The sequence below is a fragment of the Perissodus microlepis genome, chromosome 12 (genome assembly GCF_051167445.1).
Source record: "Perissodus microlepis isolate ML-2025 ecotype Zambia chromosome 12, ASM5116744v1, whole genome shotgun sequence".
Taxonomy (NCBI): Eukaryota; Metazoa; Chordata; class Actinopteri; order Cichliformes; family Cichlidae; genus Perissodus; species Perissodus microlepis.
The window spans coordinates 24,037,483-24,058,621 of NC_140472.1; the positions used below are offsets into that span (position 1 = coordinate 24,037,483).

The following is a 21,139-nucleotide window of genomic DNA, read 5'->3' on the forward strand; positions in this document are numbered from 1 at the left end:
AATACCTGATGAATGCTTAGTCACATACAACGTTTACTCCCAGCAAACACACACACACACACACCATAATGTCTACGTGGCTCTGTATGGTGTCTGACTGCCGTAGCCCTCAGTGCTGATGCTGCTGTAAGCAAGTGTCTGAATCAGCACGATCTAACACTGAATGAATGACTGAGGAAGGTACAGCCAAACAGGAGCCAAGGCTGAAGGTGTTTGCTTGTGCATCAAAGTAAACGTATCTCTTTTTGTTTGTACGCGTAAACCACTACTCGAGGCGTGAGTGTGCACAGGTACAATCTGTGATGTGTACGCGCGAACGTGAAAATATATGCAATGAAAGCTGAAAAGTGAACGAAGGAATAGGGAACCATGTGGGATGAATTAAGCATTTCTGTTTAAAAAAAAAAAAAAGGGGGAGGTCTTGAAGGCCTGTTGAAAACCTTGGTGTGAACAAAGAGGAACTGTTAGTCACCCTGGCCCCTCCTGGGCTGCCCCTTCCAGTGACATGTGGTGAATCAGAGGCCATTTACACAGAAATAATAGTGTCTCAAATCAGCAGTCATTCTAATGGGACTAAATTACTCTTTTTTTTTTTAGCCAAAAGTCTAACCGGAACCTATTGTATTCTTCTTCATGAATATCCAAGGTTCTTTGTAGAAATTACAATAGTGTATTCAGGCTACTGGGAATGTTCAATAAGCAACTGTGTAGTTGTGTGTACTTGTACTGTACACAGATACGGGTGTATCTACCTGCTTCTGTTATTAGATAAATATTTGTGTAATTAAAGCCTGTTTAACAGGCTCTACCACAAATGTCTTATGTACATAATTCATGATAAAAATATACTCTGTGCATTTTAAAGGTGACTCAATAAACAGAAAGGTGAAAGAGGTCCTTGTCACATGAAAGGCTCCATTTCTCACTAGATATGGGTCAAACCATGTCTGTGAGTCTTTTTTCCCCCTTTACTGCCTTCTACAAGTACCTTTTTTAAATTCAGTTCATATAACCGAGCGCTTTACACTATTAAACCCACCCACACCCCACCCCCACAGCAGCTTCCAGTGTCTGATCCAGAGACACAGGTCATTTGTCATCAGAGAGGGGAGCTCTAGGAAACAGCAAGCCCAGCATGGGAGCTCCACACTGGGCATGACAGCTCTCAATGCTGCTCCTCGAAATCGCTGAATATAGTCAAATAGCGGAGCAGCAATCAGAAAGAAAGAGAAGCAAAGAGACAGGGATGGGGATGAGGTGTCAGTGTGTTTGCAAGTGTGTGTCACCCTGTCCCACTGCCTGCTTTTCTAGCAAGTGTTCATGTGCTTGGACGTACATGTGCTCGGCTGTTTCTCTCGGAACAAAGCTCAGCTGGGACAAAGAAGGTTAAAGCAGAGACGAATGTAGATCGAGTCAGCTCTGCACGTATGGTTTAACCTGCTCGCAAACATGTTAACCTTAAAATGCATATACACCCACAGACCATGTCCAGGCAGGGTACTAGGTTATAATGGTGTTGTGCGCCGTTGTGCACGTTCACTGTCACTGACCCCAATATGACTCATTACTTACACAAGCCCACGCATTCGGACTCTGATTGCAAACCTGCCCTAGGAGGCGGCGGAGGAGAAGGAGGCACACAGGACAAGAGGGGAGCCGTAAATGCATTCTCAATCTCTTAACTCTCTCACCTTTCTGCATTATATCCTCACTGTGCAAAGAAGGAGGCGAGAAAGCAGGAGAGGCACATAAAGTGAATATAATAAAGAAGAAGCACAATAGAAGACAGGTAAAAGGATGAACAAACAAAAGGACGCTGGTTTGAGAAACATCAGCCCCCCACTGTCACAGCGTTATATAGTGTGTGCTTGTATTTTATCCCAGTGAGCATGCAGATACTGTATTGATTGGGGCTGAGAGGGGCAGGCAGTGGCAGAGGGGTATTAAATAAAAGAAGGAGGGGGATGAAAAAAAATCAATTCCCTTTGCCCCCTGAAAAAAAGAGAAGAAAAAAGAAAACAGAATGGGAGTGAAGGAGAAAGGATGAGATAAAATACAAAAAATAAAAGAGGAGTGTTGGTCAGGAAGCCAAGTTGGTTCATTTGAGTCAGGCCGTTATGGTGCATCTACTTTCTGTGCACCCTTGTCTCAGCCCACACTCCCCAGTCCCTTTGTCACTGGATGCTCTGGTCAGCACATTCTGCCTCTTTGTCTGCAGAACCTTCACCTTTCCTTCTGTTGTCAATAACTGTGTTACTACCAAGGGTGGGTGGAAAAGCACAGAGCCACACTTGGATGCACAGTTTAAAACACAGCACACACTAACAGACATAGATATAAACAGGTGCACAATGCAGCTCTCACATGTCCAATCAGGTTGGAAGCTGAAAAATCGTAGTTTTCTATGTCACCCAATGTCAGAGGTGGGTGCTGTGTTTATGCAGACATCGCGTGCCAAGAATCACCCAGACATATCTTTTTGTATGCCCACCATGTGGCCCACATTACCCCCGCCTACATCAGCAATGTACGCCAGACATCACTTATCTACTGGCCACCCTCCTCCCTACACCCTCCTTCACTCCACCCAAACCCCATCAACGACACGGGACCAGGCAAGCGTGAGAGACGGGCTGGCGATAGACACGAAATGTGGCACGAAATGCAGAAAAGGAGCCCCACAGACACACACATAGTGTCAAGCACACAGACGCCTCAGACTTCTAGCCAAGCCTAGGCTGTGGTTAACTCCTGGCATGCCACGCAGAAGCAGAGGCAGCTGTTCTCAAGAGGGAAACGGGGGAAAAAGCATCCTAGTGTGAAAACGGCTAAGAAGAATACATGCTCGCACCTTTTTGAACTAGCACAACATGTAACAAACATATGCAAACATACAGGGCGATACAACTTCAGCCACAAGGTGATAATTGCTTCTTTGCATCTTTCAAATGTTTGCTGCAAGTTTCAACACAGTTGTTTTATTTAAATGAGTTCACCGTTCAATATTCCTTATTTAGAAATAACAAGAAAATTACATCTTTATGTCTGCAGGTGGGTTTGGATAACCTTTAAATCTGCAGTAGGCAGGTGATCTCCCGCTACTCTGAAACGCGTCCCCCTGACCTTCCAATTAGAGCTCACTACCCAACAGCGTCTACACACTAAATCTTCCCACAGGCTGGTGGTTTGGACACCGGTATAAAACAGCCTGCTATAAAATCATTACTGGACTGTAAAACGCTAGAAAAATTCACAATTAAAAGACCAGCAGAGACACAGAGAAAACAAAGACAGAATGAGGGGAATTATTCTGTGTCCAGATATGTGGAAGTAAAACATTTGCACAACACACTCAGTAAAATACCATGGGGAGATCAGCGTGTACTGTACCAAAGTAATGTTCTCTTTGTTGTTTTCAAGGGGGGGGATGGAAAACGGGTGGGGGTTGAAAACTGTGAGCTGAGATACAATCAACTCATATTTTGACAGCTGTAGTGCTGATTTAATACTCCAAATGATAAGCAATGGCAAACGAATAACTCCGCATCAATCATAAATCAAATTCTCATACATCAAAATATAGTTTGCAGATAAATGCATGGCTAATCTGAGTTTTGCCGTGGCATTTAATTAATTGGCTTCAGACAAAAGTCTACCCCTAATTAACACGTTTAAACAAATGTATCAAACAGACTGCAGTTCATCCTCCATCAGCCACGTGTGAATTTAAACTAAATGCCATCCACAGGCACTGACGGTGGCATTTTCTGATGAGACGTTTGTCTTGTCATCAGCAGCCTTCAGGGTTCATCATGATGTACAATATAAAGAAAATCACATGCAGGAACTTCTGCATAGTTTCTGTTCACACTTAAAATATATAGAATTCTTGCACATTTACATGTAACTGTGTAAAAGCAGATCAGTTGTGGAGCAACGAATGGCACAGCAGAATGATAACACATCTAACTGCTGTACAATCTAATTAGCGACACCATAATAAGCTATTATATCATATTAATAGCAGTACACACTACTGCTGATGGGGGATTTGGGGGGGGGGGGCTCATTTAGGACAGAATGTGTAAAAGGTCACAGAGAAATGATTTACGGGATGCAGTCTCATCAGGTTGGAGGCATAAATTGTCAATTCAAATTAAAAGTGAAAGTGTAGAGCTTTGTAAGCTGAGTCTGAACAGAGAACTGAGAGAGTCCCGTCTACTGCAGGAGGAGGATTCCCTCAGTGAACATCACAGTGAGACAGAAAGGGGTCTAATCCATACCTGCCTGTGCTAATAGCACTCCCATACTGGCACACTGAGCCCATAAGTAAGCATATGAGCTAAACTGGGCATACTGACCTCTTAACATATGTTACTGATGAATGACCACAGAGGCCTGCAACTATCGTTTCGGCGCCTTTGGGCAGCAGCGTTGTTTACCAAATACAGTGATGCAGATTGCTTAAGTTTCCTTTAATTAAAATTCTTTCCTATTATGGGATATTTATAAACAAGTCATTAGCACATAAAAGGAATCATTACACCAAAAAGTATTTTGTTCCCTGCAATTTTCGTTTATAATAAGAAATCGGCAATTCTCTTTTTAAACACTTTTTTTAAAGACTACAAAAGACAAGAACATTAATTCTGGAAGACTACAGCGAAAACAGCTCAATGCATTTAGCCTGTAGGAAGAAAACAATAAAACAAATCAATGGTAAGCTTGTAAATGCTGCAATTTTAGTTTGAAAAGGAGTGTCTAAATTGGAAATAACTGGGTAAGTCAGAGATTAACCTCCCTCTATCACTTATCGATCCACATTTATTACTTTTAAATGTGGGTAATTGGGGAGAGTTTGGTACAATCTCTGTCTGCATCTTTATAGAATGGCTCCAGTAGGTGTATGGGCCTTAAGTGCACTCATAAATTGGTTTTATTAGTTTCTGAGACATATCGCTGTTAATGTTTCCACTCGACGGCTTTATGGCCACATTGTACCGACTCCGGTGAAAGATGCTACCTAACATACTGCAAAACTGATGCTGACCAAAAACAGGGTTTTGACGTAACGCTTTCATTTAAATTTTTAACGAGATGTGTGGCACGACTACAGCGTTATCAGTCCTGGAAAATAAGAGATAAGAGAATACTGGAAGTGTCTTTATTTTGAGGGGGTGAAAATTACACTCACTATGATCTGGGCAATTTATTTCCACACGTGAAAACTGTGATCGGAGGCAAGAACTTGAATGAAAAAGCAATCCTATTACCTACAACATGTAATACTGCTGTGACATTACGTGTGAATGTCTGTGTGAGTAAGCATTAGCACACGCCCTGTACAACTCCCTGTATTATTCTCCAGATGTTTTCTTTCACAGCTCCGTAAAAGACTACCGGCATTTATCCGTCTTTCTTTTCCTCCATTATTCCCCGCTCTTCCTACTCACACCATACGATCCCTCCATCAAAGCGGGCCACTTTGCCAAACATGATCCCTGCCTGTTGTGCATTGGTTTGGTTTCGAGAAGCGGATTAAACAGTTCCCACCAACTCTCTGATGTGGACCTTATCTCAGGTTTCTCTTGACACTGGCAGGGTTGTGCTGTTATTAAAAGCTAAAGGGCTTTGTTATGGAACACAAAAGTTAGAGCTAGACAGCAGTTAGTCAGGCTTTGTTAAGGGTCACAGAGGTGTTAAACAGACTACACCTGAGGCTGTATTAACACCTGAAACATACAAACTTCCATGGAAAAAAGTTCAATTTATTTAAGCAAATTAACAAAGAACAATTGTGTAATGAGGTGGAAAATATATATTACTGATTATTGCTAATTTTAAAAAAAAATTAAAAAGCAGGCAAAAGTTTATTTTGGGAACTGAAAATGATGATTGCAGGTAATTGAAATAATATATGGAATAGTGTTTTTAACTATTGAGTATTGTCTTTAAATATTTTCAAGAGGTTGACTAAATCGATTTCTCAATAGATGGCCTCTCTTAACTGTTGGAATTGAGCCAGCCATTGCTCTTCTCCTGGGGTTGCTGTTTATTGATCATAGTATCGCATGGTTGTAATGTGATGTCAATGCCTGTCTTACCTGTCTGAGCAAGCAGCTATTGCAAGAAAAAAGGTGGATTAGGGCCAAACAAATCCAAACCCATGATTATAAACTTGACACATAATAAAACTATTGTGAATACTCTTTTTAAAAAAATAATTTAAGAGAAAAAATAAATAAAATACATAAATTTTTTGGTAATTAAATTCAGTTTAATAAAATATATTTGCCCACACTGAAGTACTAGATTAACGCAGAATGACCACATTTTGGGGCGGCTCAGCGTCAGGCCTTGTTACTCAGGATCCCCATCTTCTCTCCCTCCCACCTCCTTTCATCCTCCTCATCCTGGCCCCCGCCTCAAAAGACTAGTCTGGCTGGCCTACACACGCGATCCTCACGCTAGCTGGGCCTAAGCCCCGTAAAGGCTAACACAAGCTCAGTGTAAAAACTCCTACAGGGGCCCACCTCCATCCCTCTATCCCCCTTTTCCCCATCTTGTGCTGCCTGACTACACTTTCGCTTCACATTACTTCTGCTTTTCTAACTTTTCCACTTCTGAGCACTATCTATTATGCACTAGAATAACAGTGGGGTCAGGCTTGGCAGCGGGACATAAAGGCCGATTATGAGTGTGAATAATTCAGCCATCTTCGTGCCATGTTCCTCTTAACAGTGATACAGGCAGGAAAGCTTTGCCGCTAATGTACGACTGTAGACACAATCTGACCTGAGCCTAATGTAAGTACAGCTCTTTACATCCCGGAGAAAGGACATGGAAAGTGTGACTGTACTGCATTATTAAAGCTGCTGCAAACCCAATGCCGCTCACAGATTGACAAGTCAGATACCTTCACAGGCCTTGCAAATGACACCTGTCACCCTGTTGACGAGAAAGCCAGAATCCTGGGGCAGAGTTATCATGATATGCACTTATACAAACAAAGGATTATTAAAACATATGGATATATAGATGAGTCTTTATTTAAAAAAAACAAAACAAAAACAGGCAAACAAATGTTTCTGGTCACGGTAGCCATTGTGAAAGTTTGTGAAAGGTCAGTGAAATTAGTTAAGCAGACAACCTTTCATTGCCTTCATGCTTAAAACATGCTACCTGTACTAGATTTTTCATGAAATCGCGTGCTAAGGTTTAGAAGTACTACTCTTCTTAGAGATCACAAACAGTAATGAATATTTCATCACTCCACCCAAAGCCAAGCACGCACTCTAATCCAATAGAGGAGAAATATGAGGCATCTCATTTCCCGCGGACTAATGGTCTACCACAACTCTGTACCTCATAAAAAAATATCACCACTGAGACTTCTGCAAAATTTCAGGCATTTCCATGAAAGGAATCCTAAACAGACGGCAACTTTGCAACAAAAAAACCTCCAAAACACACACGTATATATAAGGGAGCAATTATTCAATGTAAATAAGATATATTTTCAATTTTTAAAGAAATTTAAAAAAAATACTGGAATTTGACTGTTGGATATCCAGTAAGATGTTGCTTTTTTTTTTTTATAAAGATATCTGGATTAACACAATTATTTATTTTAATTATTTAATTTCATAGCAGCAGCTGCTACTTCTCTTAATCAAACAGTAAATTTTTTTGTTGCAAATATTTTATGAATAAGAATGTTTTCTGTATTAAATATGTGCACAATGTAACAGTTTAAACTGTATTGAACGGAAGCAAAAATGGTATTTAGATTTTTTTTTAAACAAACAAAAAAAAGACACAAAGCAGTGATGCTATAAAATTTTAGAAGCATTTTAAAAGCAACAGGCGGGCCAAATGCTCCTCTGCTCCTTAAAAAAAAAAAAAAAAAAAAAAAAAAAAAGCAGAGTGAACAGCCACTTCACTCCCTCCTATTTGTGCTTCCGTTTGCCATGAACGCACTAATCCTGGCTGGAATGTCTCCGGTCGTGGGGTCCTACGGCCCTGAGGAGCAGAGCAGCAGGTGAAACTGAACTCTGATGGCTTGTCGCGCCTCCCAGTAGTTCTACTGTATAGTTCAACCAGGCCATCTGTTACACAAGAACCCAAATGTGCAAAAGAAAGAAGACCGTTTTCTTCATATGTTGTTTGTTTAATTTAAGGCTAAAAGAAAATTAAATCAATGAGAGGTCAAATTTGAGGGGGTAGGGACTAATAAGTGTATGTATGTATGTATGTATGTATGTATGTATGTATGTATGTATGTATGTATGTATGTATGTATGTATGTATGTATGTATGTATGTGGAATGATATTTTGTAATAATTGTGAAGGCACATGTTTGAAATAAAAATGAACTGAACTGAACTGTAAAGGAAATAATTTAATAAATAAAATCATAAATCAAATATTTAAGTTTAACAGTACTCTAACAGAACTCTACACGTGGAGTTGAAGCAGATTATTACAGATTACGGATAATTTAATTTGCCTAAGAAGGTTATTCTTACCAAGTAGCTGTAATCACAGTTTTCTAAAGAATTCATTTTTTAAATCAAAACTCGATTCTGACGGGTCTTGTATATATAAACGTCCATGTTTCTGGCTAGTGTCATATTTTTATTTCATGATGCTTTTTCAAAAAAAAGAAAAAAAGAAAAAAATTGACAATAGCAACAACACACACACAGACACACACATACGAACAATAGACATAGAGGTGGGAGGGGCTAGGTTACGGATTAAAAAGAGAAAAAAGATTTTTTTTAAAAAAAAAACAAAAAAAAAATCCCCAAAAACCAGGGGGAGGTGGAGTGTGGACGCAACTGTCACTCAAGTGCTGCAGCCACAACATGGAGCCTAATGCTAACAGTGGGCATGCTGGGTCACCTCAGTGGGATCCCAAGACCCCAGTGCAGTACAGTTAAAGATCTGGTAATCCCAGAGAGAGGAAAGAGGGGACAATATGGCACAAAGAACAAAAGAGCGGGAGTAAACCAACTGTCCTATATTTCAGAGATACGAGGCAAGGTAAGAAAGACAAAAGCAGCTATGTGTTAAGGGCAAAAAAAATGCCCGTAGGAACTAGTTACCTTAAAAAAATTCTGGAACCCAGCCAACAAAGCATCAAAACCCATGTCCATTATCACCTCTACAATTACGAGGCAAGTGATGACTGATCCAGTTTGGTATTGTTTTGATTCTCAAAGCTCAACAGTGAGATTAAGGACATTAAAAACTTTTGTATGCATGACTATCCTGAAGAAAACACACACACTCCTGAGGATGTAGCCATAGGCAGCGCTCATCACCTCTGTTTATCTGGAGGGCTTAGGCCACTTTGGGGACTCCCCTTAAGTCTCACTTATCTCATTAGACCCTTAAAACTGATTAATATGAATGCCAGCAGAGGCCAACTCAAGGCATTCCTAAGAATGGAGGGAAGGAGGAAAAGAGAAGAGATGGATGGGGTGGGGGGATTTTAGAGGAAGGGGGTTTTTGTGTCTCCGGACAATGAGCTGATGGCTTTTTAAGCCTCTCAGTGGCTCTGGGTTAATACTCAGGGCTGCAGTCATGGGATAGGCCGCGGTTCAAAGGCTGCTGCACTCTGAGCCTCACTGCTTGCTGATTTAAAGGAAGAAAATAAACAAGCAGACTAAATACCACATCTTCTGCAACTTGAACCTCGCTAAAGAAATAATGAACTACCCGCCTAAATCGGAGTGGTAAATGTGCATGCGTGTGCGTCGGTCTATGTTCTTTGGGGTGTCATATTTGGTTTTGTGGGATAATGTTCAGAATAAGCCAGACCAGTCAACGCTGGGCAGAGATGAGAGGAGGAGGGAGAAGATGGGTTTCATCACACATTCAGGGGATCAATCACTTTCTCTTCAGGGGAAAAAAAACCCACACTCAGTACAGTTTCACACCGAAATACCAACCATCACACAAACAAAAAGCAGCGCGCACATGCACAACACAATGCAACTTCACAAAATGGGAAAACTATCAAGCAGCTCTCAGAGGAGCAGGCTCAGAGAATTGGGTCAAGAATAGTGCTGCGCTCTGCCGTAGTAGTGGGTATGCGTTTCTGCTGCTTCATTAAAGCAGGCTTCGAAGCAGAGGTCGTCTCAGGATAACCACGCATGCTAACAGAAACTCGAGCATGCGCACAAGTAACTAGCCACTGGCATGCGAGTAAACAGAAAGATACCGCCAAAAGACACAAAACGCACACTCGTCTGAGCATCAAAGCCATCAAAGCGGAGGATGCTAGACTTAGTTCAGTGTTACACATTTTTAAAGTATGATTTATTAACTGCTTGATTCTAGATTCTCCTTAAAGTTTGGATCAAACATCGGCATCTGTTGCCTCATAAAAAGCCTGGACCCATGAGGGTACAACTGGGAAAAAAACGCTTTTAATGTGAGTAGTAGTAGTAGTAGATAGTGATTTAAAAAAGATAAACTGAACTTCATCTTGACAAGAAGTTTGAGAAATGCAGAATGATATCTCTAAAAGATAATTTTCATTTGTTTTTAGAGTTATTAAACTCCAAGGTGGCGCAGCTAGAGAGACAAATAGGAAAAGATTTCTTTCACATTTAGATATCTAACATTTGAATTACAATCATGTGTAATTATCCACACTATTCATCACAGTCTTTGCTTTTAAAGTACATTTACGTCTAAGGACAAAAACGACTCGCTCTTATTGTACCAATTTGTCGCCACAGCAGATATCTACCATTTTGGAACGAAACCTTCCATTAAGCTGCTACATAGCACACACCCTGGCATTCTGACTGTGATACATGCTTTGCAGTGGAAAATGCACTTTCAAGGGCACAGTGTGCAATGTGTCACAGTAGTTAAGAATAAGATGCAACTTAGTAGCACAGCACCAACTCCCGAGTAAACACAACCCTGTGTGTGGGAGTCTTTAGTGTCAGAGGAAACAAAAGCAGGGGTCTAAACCTGAGCAGGATTAATCCCGTCTCTGTGGAAGAAAGCCCCAGTGTCACTAAACTCAAACCGTAAAGACAACATCTCCTCAGGGTGAAGACCCAGAGTTTAGCCCCAGGAGAACTACCACCAACCAACCAACCACAGCCACCACCCGGGACACAGAGACAGCCGGCGAGCTGCATGCATCTTTAAAATGTGGCGAAGCCAGACAAGGAACTGAGGGGGGTGGAAACTGGGGGGGGGTCGATGAGCCGGATGGTGTTGAGGGAAGAACATAAGAGAAGATGGGTAAGGGCAGTTGGAAATAAGAGAGAATGCCATCTTTTCTTTTCCAAACACTGTGACACCCCTGGCTACTACTACGACATAGCAGCCCCAGCAGTGTCTGGCACTTGCATTATGCTCTTCCTCTCCTCCTTTTTCTGTCCAAAAGCATACTACTACTTCAGCTGCTCGCGCTCCCTTTCTCCTTGCCATTCATGTGATTCTCCCTCACTCCTCTCCTTTGGCCTCTCTTTTTTCCCCCCTCCGATTAAAAGGCATGCGCTACTTTCAGCCCTGGCTATGTGGAGTGGACAGAGAGAGCAGAACAATGGCTGCCTTTCAGTCTAGCGGCGCAGCGCTGGGGGGGGGGGGCACTGGCTGCTAGTATTTTTCTCTACTGTCAGTTCAAACAAGCTAATGCAGCTAGCTTATTATTGTCATGTCTTGTTAGAACCACAGACTTAACGAAGTGAAAAACAGCACTGTGTGACTTTGTGTTTGTTTGCTTACATTTCTGTGCTTTGACCTATATTTAGTCCACTTTTTCATGGCCATGTTAATGTAAACAAGAATGAACTCGTTGAAAGCAGAACAGGCTGTGTCAGCCATTTTAAAATAATCACAGGTGGTGAAGGAGTTAACGCCGTCCTAATCTAAAATCAGTGTTTTATATTTTCTAATTTTTCTTTTTGCGGCGGGGCTGTAAAAGTCTGCAAATATATCAATAAGATTGCATCAATATCAAAGAGAAAGAAGACCACACAACTTTACAACCCAACTGTGTGTTTCTCAGTCTGTCTGTGAAGATGAATTACCTCATGAGTCATTTACAACTGGCTACAACCTGTCAATTAGGTCTTTATTCACAAGCTTGAGATGTGTTCTCTTCTGGGATCTATTCTCCACACTGCTGCCCAGCTAGAAAAACATCCAGTCACTCCCCCGCAGCACCCCAAGTTAAATAAGGAAAACTGCAGCGTACAGTCCGAAGCCAGTCTACCATGAAAGGAATTATCTGTGGAAAATGTGCCTGGCAAAAAACTCGAACAGTCTCAATCGCTCCCATCACATTTTCCAGTTCAAATAGTGACGGGTGACAAAATAAGTGAAAACATTTATTTATTTATTTTTTTAAAAGAAACCCATCAGCTGTTTTGGCCTTACACACGTATCCGTGTAGTTCCTGTAAAAATAATATGAAGTTTACAGTAAATGAGTCTAACAAGGTCAAACACAGAAAACAGAAAGTGCTGGTCTATACCAATATAGATACATATATCTTTCAACAGTACTCCTTTCAACTGAGATCAGAGGGCACAGAAGCTATCACACCTCTCTCTCTCAGTAGCGCCCCTTTCTGGTCAGGGGGGATAGACCAACCGAGCGTTATAACAGCTGCTTGTAGGCCTCCATCTTATGGAAGAGCGCAGAGGACGTGAAGAAGGATATGGTTAAGCGCCATTTTCAGCCGCGAATGAGAATCTGTAACAAACGCGCGAGCTTTCTGGATTGGTGTTTGAACCCTCATTAGAACTACAGTGATCATTTATTCCCGTTGACCACTCTTTTTGATCTCCTAAAATGTATTATACATATTTTCTACTTAGTTCTGTTTAATTTAACCTTTTAAACCATAAATTAACCTGACGTGTTCACAGAAAGAGTACACTTTGGATTCAGATGATATGAATTCACTTTAGGGGGAAAAAAATTAGAGGTGGTAGAAAAAAAATATACAACTTAGATTTTTTTTTTTTTTTTTTGGTTAATTTTAGCCAGAGAGGCCTGCGATAGTGGCGGGGAAAAACAAACAAACAAATAAATCAGTCTGCAAATAAAAAACAAATGCATCTAGTACAAAGGCAACAAAGAAAAAAAGGGTAAAGGTTTTTTTTCTTTACATTTTCATAACAGAATATAAGTCTTGCACCAAGATTTGCACACGTGGAAGTTGCATAAGCTGGTAAATACTTTATTGTTTCCAAGTACAACTATACAGACTGTTTCCCCCATGGGTTGAATGCCAACGATTGAATGAGGGCTGAAAAGTAGATCACTCAGCTGATAGCAGTGTTTCAGCACACCAATATGACCTTGGAGTGACTAGTGTGAAAACAATTACCTGGACATTAATGTGTGGTTGTCCGGGCAAGGGAATTATGCGCTTCAGAAATTATGTTTTATTTTTAAAGCAATCCTGCCGTTTTGGGGTAAATAACGTTTAAAAGTGGTAATTTTACAGTTTACCAGTATGATATCGCTACTTTCGTCATGATCATTAATATATATCTACTAATGAAAAAACACGAGTTTTCTGATATATATATCTATAGACATAGATGAAAATATTAACATATAAAAGTATATTTAGTTATATAAAAATACACTTCCGTACTTTCGTCATAAGGTGCTTTCACCAGGATTAGCATATGCAAGTCTACAGTCTGACCAGTCGCCCCCGACGACAGGGCTGCTTCTGTCCGCTGCATAGTTCCTTCACAAGGGTCACGGCCAAGAGCCCTACCCCTCTTCCACTGCTCACTGAAGAACAGCTGCTCTGCCAAGCACATTGACTAAGCATTGACTGCTGCCTGCTGGGCTCATTTTCTAGTTAATAGGAAAAAAAATCTAATTTAAATGGAAAGTGCATTTACATGTCTGGTGACAAAAATACTACATTTAAACTGAATAAAAGTATTATACTGCCCAGCACTATCATTACAATTTGCTGGTTTTCTATCAAGTCCTATATTTTTCTTTTTTGGTCTTTATTCTCTGCCTCGATCTCTTTGTGTCCCCTCTGCTCGCAGTCCCTGCAGCTCTGCTGGTGGCTGTGCTTGCCAATGCCACAAGCATAAAAAAAATGACAAAGCAAGGGGTCATTAACAAGAACTAATCAGCCTGCAGACAGGGGGACGGAGAGAGAGGAAAGAGTAAAACACAGAGTGAGTCAGGATGAAAACGATGAGGTTAGGAGCAACTAAAATAGGGCAATATCAACTTGACTTTAAAAATTACAGGTATTCAGAATTTGTAATCATACGAATGATAACGTAATATAAAATTTTTCCATTTGTTAAAGGCAAATGCATGTAGAGATTATGATTTTCCAACTTTATGCATTTGTGCCTTAGTATAAATCAGTATTTGCACCTACATGCAAGCACAGATTGATAATACATATATTCATGACCCACTAGTCTATGACAGGTAATGAGAAGTAAGAGGCAGAAACATGTGATTATTGCAGTGTCCAGGAATATGAAGAAGCAGGAACAAGCCCTTTATGACCTTATGGCTCATTTGGCACACACACACACACACACACACACACACACAAACAAAGACAAAGATGAGCCAATCAAGACAGCAACAAAAGCAAGCTAACACTAGGAGCAACACTACTATATACAGGTCTAAAGCAGCTTGTTAGAAAATTTCATTAGTTGAGCTACAAATTATGCAGCAAAATACAAATCACCTTGAGCAATTTGCATGACCACAACCGCATCAAACTGTTTATGTTAATAACACCTTCCACTTCAAGGAGAGTTGCAGTTACTACTTTGTCTGTTGCAAGCCAACTTTCTGCTTCGTTATTCCTCTCCGTATGTGTGTGACCTCTCCCTGAGCTCCTCTCAGAGTGTGCCTGACCTCTGCGCGTCTTTCTCCACCATCAACCGTGGAGGGACTCTGAAAATATCTAATTGTATTCATTCATTTTCTGCGCCTGGCAAGAAGAGACAAAAAGAGAGAGGGAGAAAGGGAAGGAAGGAGAGAGCGAAAGAGACGGAGAGCAGAGAGGCAGCACGGGATCAAGGCAAGGAGGGATATGGGGAAGAAGAAAGGACGAAGGGGGAGCATGGAAGAGAAAGCCTTCTCTTCGCTATTACAGCTGAGACATCATTAGAGTCACTGTCTGTCCCTTATTGGAATAAATGCTCGCAAGCAAAGACAGTTAGTGAGATAGCAGAGGGACAGATTCCACAGAGAGAAGTGTTATTTCAAACTAATGGAAGTCTTTCAGATAAAACTTTAGGGTTTCATCCTGGATTTCTCCAAACATCCTCAAAAATGCTAATATTCCAAATTAAATTCTTATGAGTAACTATCAAAGAGAAAACTAAAAGAGAAAGTTTAGATGTCCCACAGAGAGAGAGGGAGATTAAAAGATAAAGGTGCTATTCAGAAAAACAATGCAGTTAGCAAGTTTCTGGTCTCATGCTGCGGCCGTGAGAGACAACGATGGAACGAAGCCAGCAAAACGGCAAGGAAACCCACCTCAGCCTGCACCCAGATCAGGAACAACACAAACACCCAGCAGAAATTACTGTGGCACGGCGAGCACAAATAGCATTTCACAATAATGTGTAATTCAGTTATAATTTCGAATGAGAAAACTTTTGAAGAAAATGCAAACTAAAAAAAAAAAAAAAAAAAAAAAAAAGGGGAAAAATAGCAGAACGTTTTATTCCAAACACAAAAACTTCCAATCTGAGGTTCCCGGTTCTACGTTACTGACGGTCTGTAAGCAGGTCTATCGCAGTGTGCTTTGTATACCAGCGAGTGAAACTAAAGCATTGCTCACTGTTTAAACTTTGAGCCCTTTCACTTTTTCCGTTTACATCGACTTCAGACTTTCTCAAATCATTTAGCACGGCATGACACTTGAAATCAGACAAATTCATGTTTACGTTCCTGCGGACAGTTTCAGGCTGATTGATGTTGGACAGAAACAGATGTAGCAAAGTTTACGAGTCAAGCTGTTTCACCTGGCATTTCCATACAGAAGCTTTCTCTAGAAGAATTATTTCTGTGCATTTCAGGTGATTAAGTAAGCAAGCAGAGCACAGCACATTGCGCACACTGATGTGAAGCATCCAATTTGGTTAAATGAATTAAAAGCAAAAGAGGTTTTATGACAGAACCCAACTCAAAGAGCAGCGTTAGTGTGATGGATCATATCTCTTGGGCAATTTTCAAGTTCGACGAAGCTGCAGTTTCACACGGAGCAAAAAAGGAGTGTCGACAAATGGCTTTTTCTCTAGGTAGTAAAACAAGCCCTGAATGATTGTGGTCAGATACCAGCAACTAAGAATATGAGCTGATTCAAACATAGGGGGAAAAAACATGGAATTAACTCTTCTAATAACATTTCTGATGAATTACATGATGATAGCAGTAAATCAATTGGAAAGTAACGTGCGAATGAGTCTGTTTGTGATCAGGGACGCTGTAAATTCTTTCAGTGTGACTGTGAAGCCTCAGAACAAAAGGCAGACGCACACAAGTTCCACTACCATGCCACACCAGCTTTCTACAGTAATGCATGAGGAAAGGGACTCAATATTTATTAACCGAGTCATCAATAACACACGTTTGCCATCTCTACCTCTCTCCTTTTCTTCACTGCTTTTTAACATTACCTTTCTGGCTTCCTGCCTCAGACCTGCAGGGGTGAGAGTCAAACAAACTCTATTTGGAGTAAGTAGAACAGAGTGACTGGTGTTAGCATGAAAACCTGTTTTCTTTCCTCGGGCAACTAAGAGCCTCAGAAACAGATGAGATGCAAGAAACTATCTGTTTCTGTGATTTTACAGCGGACTCAAAGACAGTAAAAGCGCAACACGGATCACTACAACTGTATTTTACACTCTCACCGTTTCTTTTTTCCGCGTTCCTATGTCAGATCAAAGATCAAACGTAGATGTACTTAGATTTCCATTTTTCTTTAAACCGTACTTTGTTTTTTGTTGTTTCTTTCTTTACTGAAACTTGTCAGCACATCTGGAAGATATCAAGTTAACAGAGCGGCAAGTCAAGTCAAAACTGTTTTGTTGGGGAAAAAAAATGTGCAGACTAATGAAAGTGTGTCTATCAACAGCAGAAATCTTTAACTCAAACTTTAACTTAAAATTGTGTTTGCCTCTACTGAAGAAAGCGCTCCATAAATAAACAGCCAGGGTAAGCTGGAATAGGGACTAAGACCACAGCAGTCACGGTCTACGGTATATCAGGCCGAGAATCTACACACTGCGCTAGACTGGCCCCGACTTCAGGAGAAAGCTTACAGTCAGCCCTCCGTCTGTAACCCTGACCACTAATTGTTTCAAGCAATAAATCATGTTTTCCCAAATTTCAAACTGAACGTAAATAGTTGTGCAACAAATTCAGCATATGCTATTAATGGCTTTGTGTTAAGCATTTTATTCAACAAATACTAAGTGCCATTGGCAGCTCAGTGAAATCTCTCTGTAAACTCAACCAGCAGCATTTAGACTTAATAAGCCTGAGACAAGGCTGTACAGTTTAACTCCATAAGGGACTTTTAGTGGGAAATGCTGTCTCAACGAATGTCCACAGCATACACTGAGGTTAACTCAACGCTGTTGAAGTTTCAGTCTCAAGGACTGCAGCACTTCTCACAAACTTTTATTTTGCTTTGCTGAAGTTGCCGAGTGTGAATGATCTACGTTCTCACTTACACACTGAGTTTTGGTGAATCTAATTATGTTGAACACATAAGTATCTTTATTTTCCTAAAATAAAAAGTGAAAAGCGCCTCTTTTCACAGTAACTGTTCCATTGTTCCATTTTTTGACAAGATAGATATCCTCTAAACTCTAAAGTAACAATTTATCTTCACATCTATGAAAAAAGTAAAATAAATAAATAAATAAATTTCAAGAAAAACTTTGCCTCTTTCAGAATAACAAAGAAGAACAATATTTTAAGAAGACAAATTATTGGTTTTCACACTAACCAGCCATCTCTTTACTAAGGCAAATTAAACCTTTCACAGATGACACAGTTAATTAGTATTCTTGTATTTAATTTTAGCAAAACATCTGTTATTAGTTTCTTTAAAAGCTTGAAAAACGCTGCTTAATTTCGACATACTTCATTTACTGTTTCACTGTAATAAGTCCACACATGCTACAGTTCAATGCTCCACAAATGTAATTTTACAAACTATATTTCACATTGACTGTTAAATGTATTAACTTAAGAAACATTGATAACATTTTGCTTAATTTTCCAGCAACCCTTAAAGGTGATCCGAGAACACATTTAACAAGGAGCAACTTAAAGAAGAAAAAAATAAAACTTGACCAATTAAAACTCTCAAAACTGGCGTCACTTCGGATTTAATCTACTGCGTGTTTTTATTATTCAAATGTGAGTTTGACATTTTCTGTCATTTTCTTTTTTTGCTGTGGTTACTCTGTACTTATGAAGCACTCCTTTAGGTATTTTTAGTTGTCTTGATATCGCCGAATGCGTCTAGATTACATTATGGTAACTGTCCTGAAATATGAAAAATTGATTCTTTAATCCTGACTGACATATAGGCTATCTGTGCCTACGATCAGTATCTTGAGTTTCTATATTGTGACGAAGCCATAAATGCCCTGAACGCAAAACGCACAAGCGACATAGAGAAGCCCTCCTCCGTAGTTCACAGGTCTGAGACATTTGGCCTGTTCGTGGCGTTACTCCTATAACTGGAGTTTTCCGAATGAAGCCAACACATGTAATCTAAAAGCGAGGAAATTAATTACCATATTTTGTAGGTAAATGGGCTTTTTGGATTTGTGCTGAGACTAATAAGATACAGGTGTTAATGGCTCCGGTGGGGTCGTGTCAAGCACAGCTTGAGTCCACCGAGGAGAGAAAGAACATAAGATAATGATCCTGATTGTATAGCACAGTCCCTCTGTCTGTAAGAGGGTAAATGGTTACTTTCCTTATCAGGACGATACTGACAGCGGGTAAAGCGAAGGAACATTGGGCTTTACAGGTTATGTCCGGGCCTTGTTACGCACGGTTTTAATCTATAGTTTCTCGGCAGGTACGCTTTTTATGAGCAGCCTCGCGCTGAAAATAAGACAGAGGGTTTTTCCTGTCCTTGGTTGTAGCATTTACCTACAGATGCTGGCATTATGCCCTCACTGCGGAGAATAAATACTGATGTGGTCCGGCAAACCTGAAAAGCCGTCGTTCGTACATAAGAGAAGGAACCTCGCCGTCCCTCCGTAGTTAAACCTGCCCGGTGAGAAGCCACTTACTTGGTGTTGGTTCGGTTCCAGAAGACAGCGTAGCGGTCGGCCACCACTTTGGAGCTTGGCTCCTGGCTAAATACACACATCAACAGCACCAAGCAGACGAAGACAACCATTTCCAATTGCAGCATCACTACAGCAAACTTCGGCACGTATTCCTCTTCAGCGTAGGTTAGTCAGTCAAGTTGCACGGGCGTTTCAACCGGGACAGGTGATGAGTCTCATTCACACGTGTCCGCGTGTTTCTGGCGCAGTTTGTGAATACTAAACAAATACAAATGCGCACAACATAGAAAACGAAGGAAAAACCATTAATGACAGTTCGGATGACACTTCTTCGGGTCGAAGGAAATGTGAAGTTACAAAAGCAACGCGTTTCTCGCTGATGCAGAGAGAAAGTTCAGATGAATCATGAGCTTTATTTGGTGAAGGTTGTCAACTCTAACAAATCCGTATCAAGGTGATAAAATATCTCTCCATCTACTGCACAAACAGTGATCAGCAAATGTAGGCACCAATACGCAGCACAACAGGCAGTGTCTTCTGTGGTGTGATCGTGTTCCTGCAGGGAGCTACTGGATGTAGCCTGTATCAGGGCAAATGACAGCTGCTGAACACTTATTCTTTACTCCAAACCGAAAGCGCAGGGGATTAGCCAGCCCAAGATATGATGGAGAAAAAAAGAGAGAGGGGGGAATCAATGTGTCCAATGACGCTGTAAGGCGCACGTCAGATGTCCATGTTTTCCAGGCAACTTTTTAAAGCCATACAGTCAGCCAGTCACTGAGAAATGAATGGGGAAAGCTGGGCACGGTCTTTCGTTTCCAGCGTGAAAAAAAAGAATGTTATCCTTTCCCGGCGATTTACCGGGTGTGACACGACCGATGCGGGGAGGAGTCCTTCTCGGTGTCGGGGAGGACAGAGTTATGTTTTCTCATGCGCTTCTGTCCGTGGAGGCGCTTGTTTATGGTCGCATCCCAAACTGTCCTCCTCATATATAAGCCATCGTGCGACGTGCAGGCATGAAAAAAATACTGCGTTCTCCCATGAGCGTGCTATGAAGTCTTCCTCTTTTTCTTATGTTTGGGTTTCAAACGCCGGGACACGCAGGAAGGTGAGGGCACAAGCAGGCAGCTTGAGACGCCGAGTGAGAGAGTGGGTTTGGTTACGACGGAGCGGGGGATAGTCCCATTGGTTTGAAATTATTTGAATGGGCGTCTCTCGAACAAAGCCAAGCCCCTCCCCCCACCTAAAACCGAGCTAATTCAATTACCGAAAGGTAGAGCTGGAAGGGGACATGGAAAGAGGTGCGCACAGCTGGGACAGTGACCGCTTTTAGATACTCTGTCCACACTACGTTGTCAGCTCCGCTTGATAAGTGCGCTCGGCGCAATTTAATTACATGCAAACGGACGCAGCGGACCAAAGAAGACCATGGGCTCCAGTTACACTCTCATTTCAATTTAAGTTGTGTTTTTTTCTATTAACAAGAGGAAGCCTGTAACGAGGTAATGGCCAAGATGTTGACATAACAATACCTTTATACATAAATATATTCGATTTTATAAGGAAAAAGATAATTAATATTAACATGTTATTTTTCTTTGTACTTTCATTGCCCATTATTTTTTTCATCAATCTAATTTAAAAAATATATTTCATATAATTTTTTATATTGTATTTAATTTTAACTACTTTACCTCCACAAAGGTCAAATCTACAGTTAGAGGAGGAGGGCAGCGACACTTCTCAGCCCTTCTGTGTGATAGCGCAGTGTTGAGAGATGACCACGCATTGCCCGTGCAGATGTAGCGGGGCAGCCTGT

At 40.9% G+C, this 21,139-nt stretch overlaps 1 protein-coding gene across 2 annotated transcripts in view; it reads right to left on the reverse strand.

The window, feature by feature from the left end:
- The window catches only part of efna5b (ephrin-A5b), a 104,294-nt gene extending 83,789 nt beyond the window's left edge, over nt 1-20,505 (reverse strand). The window contains exon 1 of one of the 2 annotated variants that reach the window (XM_084945284.1): nt 19,321-20,505. In XM_084945284.1, the coding sequence (XP_084801410.1) occupies nt 19,321-19,445 (125 nt within the window). In that variant the 5' untranslated portion in view covers nt 19,446-20,505. The remainder of the gene's footprint in view (nt 1-19,320) is intronic. The other variant, XM_084945283.1, reaches the window with a different exon arrangement.
- Between the last annotated feature and the right edge of the window lie 634 nt (nt 20,506-21,139).